This window comes from Danio rerio, chromosome 15 (assembly GCF_049306965.1).
Source record: "Danio rerio strain Tuebingen ecotype United States chromosome 15, GRCz12tu, whole genome shotgun sequence".
In the NCBI taxonomy this organism is placed as follows: Eukaryota; Metazoa; Chordata; class Actinopteri; order Cypriniformes; family Danionidae; genus Danio; species Danio rerio.
Window position 1 is genome coordinate 30,909,002 of NC_133190.1, and position 8,203 is coordinate 30,917,204.

The 8,203-nt window shown below is 36.4% G+C and overlaps 1 protein-coding gene across 1 annotated transcript in view; it reads left to right on the forward strand.

Annotated features, from left to right (window-relative positions):
* slc43a2a (solute carrier family 43 member 2a) overlaps positions 1-6,271 on the forward strand; it is a 39,876-nt gene extending 33,605 nt beyond the window's left edge. The window contains 1 exon segment of the mRNA NM_200251.2: positions 3,641-6,271. Coding sequence (NP_956545.1) covers positions 3,641-3,693 — 53 coding nt within the window. The 3' untranslated portion in view covers positions 3,694-6,271.
* The last annotated feature ends 1,932 nt before the right edge of the window (positions 6,272-8,203 follow it).

The following is an 8,203-nucleotide window of genomic DNA, read 5'->3' on the forward strand; positions in this document are numbered from 1 at the left end:
GTAGATCTCATATTATTCTGTTTTTAAAATTATATCACATGATGATATATTGGAAATGTGTTTGTATTTTGCACTATAGTTTTAAACGTGGTTCATTTTTCATTCTTATTTTAAACAATTTTTAAAATAATTTTCACATTTGATATGGTTTTTGTAGCAATTTTGTCCAACTATACATTTATACCGGTTGCTAAAATAATAGTTCTTTATGTCCAAATTAGTGCTGCACGATATTGGAAAAATCGAACATTGCTATTAATGTTTCTTCTGCAATATATATTACAATATGAATATAATTTCACTAGATGAGTTGGAAAGAGTTTAACATTTTAGATTGCTTGGGATGATTCTGTATGGGAGTACATATGCATAAAGTATAAGAATCTTTTTACAAATATAGATAAATTCAATAAAGTAAAAGATACCAATTAAATACACAGCATTTGAATGTTTTACGAAGAGTCTGACAGTGTTCAGGTGTACAGTAATTAAATGATAAATAATCAGTGTTAAATAATACTGCATAGTCTTTGTTTTATAAACAATTCAACCGTTATTCATTTGTCAAAGTTACAAACGGTACCATTTCCTAGGCCTGAATGCTTTAAAAACCCTCACACAGTCACAGGCCTCAAAAAACACTTGCGAAATGATCAATTATAATCCAGACTCCACACTGCATATGCTCATGATGTGACTATTGCGAATGATCACATTGTGATAATGATGCGATATCTTGTGCAGCCCTAGTCCAAATGGACCCAAATGTGAAAACATTCAAAGTACAGATTTTAAATGCATTCTAATGGCTAAAAAAGAGTGGTTTGGTTTATGTGTGCAGGTACCCGTCCTCTCAGTTCGGCAGTCTGACAGGAATGCAGTCCCTCATTAGCGCACTGTTTGCATTGCTGCAGCAGCCCCTCTTCATGGCCATGATGGGCCCGCTGGAAGGAGATCCACTCTGGGTGAGCAAAGAGACTGTTACTAACATTTAAACCAATAGCTCATACAGAAACTAAAGTTCTGTTTTGATTTATACTACATACGATCTGATCTTCACCAGCAATACTATTCAACACACAGACTGTACCACTTCCCCAACGCAGTTCTACTGGTTTAGCTTCACTTGTTAGTACAAAATGTCTCGTTTTCTTTTCTTTAAGCGATTATTCAGGATGTTTTACTTTTTAGAGTAATAATTCATATCAGATGCAATATAATCCCATCAGAGTTTAAAGTTCTGTTTTGATTAATACTATGCATGCTGTTTCAAAACTATTCAAAGCTCTATGCTTTCATAATGAAAGTGCTTCTATGAAAGTGATGTAGTAATGATGAAATAAGTTAGTGAGTAAAGTTTAGTCATGAAGCACATTTAACTTTAGTTTGGCACTGACCAAAGTGCTGAACAAAACCGTAACTCACATTCTACAACAGTTAAATAACAATAAAAGTAATAATTAGAATAATAGTATTACAGCAACAGTGCACAAAAAAGATTAAAAGCCTGGGTAGGCAATAGAATAAAAATGTGTCTTAAGTCTGGACTTAGAAATAGAGAGAGAAGAAGAAGCACTCATAATGTCCGGTGGCAGCTGGTTCCACAAACATGGAGGGAAGGGTCTAAACAAAATCAAATCCAAACACTTATAAGAGATGCATCTGAAGGCATTTTAAGCATTGTGAAACATTTATGCATTTCAGATTAAAATGCATCTGAAAACTGAAAGCACATGTTTTTATGAGGCAGAAACCCTTATTCTACAGTCGCAATGTTCAATGGTGAACTGAACCAAGTCCACATCCAACAATTGTTTTTTTAATAACTGGTCTCACTCAGAATGTACAGTCAGAATTATTAGCCTTCCTGAATTATTAGCCCCCCTGTATATTTTCCCTAATTTCTGTTTAACGGAAATAAAAAAATTCAACACATTTCTTAACAGAATAGTTTAATAACTAATTTCTAATAAATAGAGGTGTGACAAGACGCTTACTTCACAAGACGAGACGAGGCACAGGATCTGCTTCACAAGAACGAGACAAGGTTTTGACACTATTTCTAAAAAATCCTCGATGAAATATATGAATGGAAAATAGTCTTTTATTCAACTAAAACAAATCACAAAATGCAAAACACTTAAGTTGATTTTTTTTTTAAATCAACTTGTAATGAATGTTATTTTACTGTAATTAAAGACAGTAAAGGACATGCAAACACTGCAAAATATTTAGCTAATATATGAACAGAAAATAATCTTTATATATCATCTTAAATATCAGCATATTTGGTGAAAATAGGCCAGCCTGGGTTGCCAGGTGTGTGCAAAGCATGTCACTGTGTGTCACTTTTCACCTTGATGAGAAATCTCATCTCACCCCTACTAATAACTGATTTCTTTTATCTTTGTCATGATAACACTACACAATATTGTGCTAGTTATTTTTCAAGACACTTCTATACAGCTTAAAGTGACATTTAAAGGCTTAACTAGGTTATTTAGGTTAGCTAGGCAGGTTAGGATAAATAGGCAAGTTATTGTATAACGACGATGGATGGTTTGTTCTGTAGACAACCAAAATATAAATATATATATATAGCTTTAGGGGGTTAAAAATATTAAACTTAAAATGCTTTTCAAAATATTAAAAACTGCTTTGATTTTAGCTGAAATAAAACAAATAAGACTTTCTCCAGATGAAAAAATATAATAGGAAACCCTGTGAAAATTTGCTTGCTCTGTTATGAAAATGAAGTGACAGGAGGGCTAATAATTTTGACTTTAACTGTGTGTCAAAATACAGAACCAATTCCATTGTTACGACTTTAAGAGTCCATGTGACTCCTAAACCCATGTTATATTTCTGTTCTGCACAAAAACTCCTATATAACTTACTATTGACCAAAGCCATCCACAAGATTCCAGTTACCATCTCTGACATGATCCGAATATCTCTCTTTCAGTCCCATGTTTGCTGGGTTCACCAAAAACTACCTTTAAATCTCATTGGTTCCTGCTTTTCTCTGCAGGTCAATGTGGGGTTGCTGGTCTTGAGCATGCTGGGATTCTGCTTGCCCAGTTACCTGCTGTGCTACGGCCGAAGGCTGCGGCGAGAGAAAGCCGAGCGTGAGGAAGACCCCAAGATCTACGTCCAGATCAACAACAGCACCAACACCGAGGCATTTGTCTGACTGCAAACGCACAGATGATGACAGCCGACAAAAAGAAGAGCAGGAGGACGATGGGTGGGAAATAAAAACTGGACTGCAGGTCACAAAAAAAAAAACGAGTGATAAACACCTCCCTGATTCCTCCTCCTGTCTATCACACACTCATGTATTCTCAACACTCAAACTGGCACAAAATACAGCCAAAGCAACCAAGAGTCTCACAACGTGCCACACAAACACACACGTTTACATGCAACGGACACTGTGAAAGGCAGGTTTAGAAATTAAAAAAGATGCCCTTGTCCTTGAAACAGACAAGGACATCAAGACTTTGTGTGCTGCCTGACAAGCAAGAAGAGAAAGGCCCTCTTTTCTGAGTTTGATTTCTGAATTTCACACCACGATACATAAAATTAGGAGCAACTTCAAGTGAAATTCTCTCAGGTTTGAGGAAGCCAGCCTGACGAGGCTTCCTGAATAGTGTTACACGCACCACTAGTGTTCAGCTTTATTACCAGTAATCAAGGCGATTCTGCATTTTTAGTGACTGTAAACCCATTTGCGGACTGATTACGAACAATTTCTGTTGCTTTCAGCTCATAAAGCTGCTGAAATGCAAGTAGAGGACTCTATTTTGCAGTTATAAATGACAAACTACCTTAAAGCAGATCAATTCTGCTTAATATCAGTCGCATATGGGTTTCCATCGGAAGTGGGCAGATTTTCCGATTTTAATCTCATTCATATACCAGCATGCTTTGGGCAGCATGAGCATGAAACCGCAGCTTTCTCTGAACTGGGCTGATTTTAAAGGACTGATCTGGCACCCGGGGCTACTGTAATCGAAGCTTCATTTTAGTATGGGAATTGTGCTGTTATTTGCTTTGGCATGCAGATCCTGTACACTTACAGTACGAGCGAGATGCATTTTTGTACATATCAGTCCATTCAGAAGGTTGTAGAAGTCGGAAAGGTTTGGTTTAAGGCCGTATGTTGGGGATTTAGCCTCACGTTTCGATCTGATCTTCACCAGCAATACTATTCCACATCCACACACAGACTGTACCACTTCCCCCGATGCAGTACTACTGGTTTAGCTTCACTTGTTAGCACAAAATAATGTGTTTTTTTCTTTTCTCCAAGCGATTTATTCAGGGTGTTTCACTTTTTAGAGTAATAATTCATATCAGATGTTGTTCACCTGCAATATAATCCCTTCAGAGTTCACTTTATCACCTACAGTATGTGCACTAAGGAGCTGTGTTTACACCTGCTATTAAAATGCATTATTGCTGATCAGATCACTATTAGATGAGGGAGACAGAGTTCCATTTACATCCGGTGCTTAAATCTGTCTCTTTTATCCACTTTCAATCCACTTTCCTTAGTTATTTGAGGGGAAGATGTATATGTTATTATATGACAAAATTAGCATGAACACAAGACAGTGGAAAGAGCCTAAAATCAATCAGGACTGCTTAGATAACATTGTGGTTGGAAGCTTTCGCTTTACGATTTCCGAAAGCAAAGTTAAAATTCTGTCTGGATAGCGTGCTTCATCAATAAAGTATCGTAATCTTTAAGAATGAAGCGGAAACAAGAGCTTCAGTGAACGAAATCCAGTCGAATGTTTTCGACTACCTCAGGAAGAAGTTGAAAGTGGACAAACTCAAAGCTTTAGACCTCGTTTTCATCTGTAAGTAGCGTGGTCCGCTTGTGATCAAATCAGCAAAAACAGATCTTAATACCAGGTGTGAACGAGCCCTCAGTGCACTCTCGGTAAAGAGATTAGATGCCATTATCGTATTTATATATCTTGCACTACAGGGTTCGTGATTACAGAGGTGCTTACGTTAGCCATTACAGAGTATAAGCGTCCTGTTACAACCTCATGCGTACATGAAAACCACGTTCGCCATATGATTTTTATGTATGTCCTCAAGATTTCTGGTCTGGTTACCATTTTAACTACGGTGCTTTAGTAGAATAGAAAAAACAGGAATGATACAGATAGCGAATACAGAATTAAGCTGGCTACTCAACATTGTGGTGATAAAAACTTGAAATTAATTCATAGCGATTCGAAAAAGGGAGATTTTTTAAGACATGCTTGACGACAATCCCTTTGAAAACCCATATCCTTGTAGTGGGTTGCAGGCCAGTATATTGTCCCCTACGAGAAATCATCAAATTGAGTGAAATCAGTTTTTTTCAACTGTAAAATCTCTGATAAATGGTTTCGTCCGACGTAAAATCAATCTAGTTACATTTCCAGTGTCGTAGTTTCTACATTTGATGAACATTTCTCAGCAAATGAGTTATAGTCCACTCACTCATTCACTTTAACAGTATTTCCACTGTAAATGTACATGAAAAGATGAATGCAAGATCCTGGATGAGGAAACAGGACTTGCGCATGTTGTCTTCTCAACAGTTGCCATAAATGTGACCTTACTCTATGACCCCCTTAGAAGAGGAATAGGTCAGATCCACTTCGCAGCATCCACTTATATCTGTCACACTGTTTTTGTGAATAGTTTGTCAGAGCTGAAGTCCTGGATGGACTGCGTTTGCTGGCTTGAACACGCCTGGATATTGCAAGTGAATTCCAATCTAATGCAGTACTGTACTAAGCGCAATGAATGTGAGAGTAAGATCGTTTACTCTCAGGACGAGAGAAGTAGCACTTTTTCTCACTGCCATACCTTAAATTTTCATTCTTTATTCAGTTTTCACGTTGATTTTGGTTTTAAATGTCGGTTTATTATCCCATTATACGTGTATGAGCGTGGAAAAATGCCCACACACACATACACAGATGTAAGAGGGAAGAAAAGAAGAGCTTTAACACCAGTGTTTTCTCTCTGTATGGTATTGTACTTTTATCGTCATTTGTTGATTATTTTGTTGATTTTTCTACCTTTGTAGCTTGTGTTTTCAGTCACGTGTACATGTACATAGTTTTTCTCTTTTTGTTTTGTGGCCGTTTTACTGTACTTGGCTTTTGGGTTTCTTCATTCTATTACTATATAGCACCTTTTTGAATAAATGTCTCAACAAAATATCCAATATGTGAAAATAAAAAACTATTCATTTGTATATGAAGGTTTTTATTTCTGATCATGTTAATACTGTGAGATAGCCGCCGTCTAATGGCAGAGTGTTATGAATTACTGAAAGTTGATATCAATTTCAGTATCATTACAGTAGATGGCAGTGTGGCTTCATTTTCAAGTGCTGCATGTTCTTTATTTTAAATTAGTTTTAGTTTAACTCTTTTTGTTGGCAATTCTCAATCAGAGAGTTATTACAAGTGAGGAGAAGAGAAATCATTCCTTCATTTTCTTTTCGGCTTAGTCTCTTTAATAATCAGAGGTCACCACAGCGGAATGAACCGCCAACTTATCCAGCATATGTTTTATGCAGCAGATGCTCTTCCAGCCGCAACACAAGACTGTAAAACACCCATACACTCTCATTCACACACACGCACACACTACAGACAATTTAGTTTATCCAATTCACCTATAGCGCATGTCTGTGGGGGAACCCGGAGGAAACCCACGCCAACACGAGAGAAGAAAAACCATAATACGATTATTTCACAATATTAAAGAAAAAATAGTGGGTGGTAATTAAATTCCTTAATCTTTCAACCAAATTCAGAGGAAAATAAAAAAACTAAACAACAACAAAATATTATTATTATGTTTTTTTATATATATATTCAAATAGCTGAATTCTGACTGAAGAAAGTTGAATGTGCTGGTTAGTTTTTTGCCTAAGAAATGACAATAGAGTACAGTTTTTAATTTAAAACTTTAATGTAATAACTTTAATCTAATACATTTTTATTTTAAAAATAAGTATTTATTCATATTTCTTTATTCTAAATCCTTAGGAAATATTTTGGTACATTAAAAAGTGTGGTTATGATGACCATCTGACAAGATAATCCAGCTAAAATAGTGCTTAAAATGTCACTAAAATCTCATAAATAAATAGAAAATTAGGCCAATAACTGCAAAAAGGTTCACATTATGAGAAAAAAGAACCACTCCCTTACACCAGGCTGGTACAGCCCTGATAAATGACCTCGAATTAGTCATTTGAATGTTCCTTACAACAATTTCCATAAAGTCATTTATAGTCAGCAACAGAATAACTAAATATCCAGAACTTCTTAAAGGGCTTAATGTTAAAGTTTCTCATATAACTTAATACTAATATGATTTCCATATACACATTGGTATAAGTTTAAAATATCAAATATACTAAAACAAGAATTGATTATATTCTGACACTGTTGTATTATTATAGCACTAGTGTTCAATGATAATTGAGATTGAAGCAAGAATAGTTACTCGTCAGACTGACTGGAAAGGGCTTAATGTTAGTTTTTCATATCAGAAACCTTAATACTAATATGATTTCCATATAGTCATTCATTCATTTTCTTTTCAACTTAGTCACTTTATTAGTCTGGGGTCGCCACAGCGGAATGAACCACCAACTTTTCCAGCATGTTTTATGCAGCGGATGCCCTTCCAGCTGCAACCCATCACCGGGAAAGATTTCTATATATAAATTGTTATAACCGTTTTAAATATCTAATATGTTAAATCCAGAGCTTATTATTCTGACGCTGTTGTATTATTATAGCAGCAGAGTTCAATGATAATTCCCACGGAATGGAGAAAGACTCGTCAGACTGACCGGAAAGTCAGGTCTGACACAGGCTTACATTCAAAGAGGCTACAACAACACCTTCACACCCAGATCATTTCTTCTGAGGTCTCGTCCTAAACCGAAAACCAGCGGAACAAGAACGTCTGCCTTGCATCGATGTGCACGATTTTGTCCCGTGTGTTTGAGTGTTTCCGTCAGGTCGTGCGTCTATTTTAGTGTGAGTTCTACGTGAACTATTTATTATCAGAGCAGGGTGTGGCGCCACGGTCAGTGCGTGCTCTTGGCCAATTAGATCCGTTCCTGCGGCCGTTTTCAAGCCGGTAGGTGTGGTTGCTGTGACGA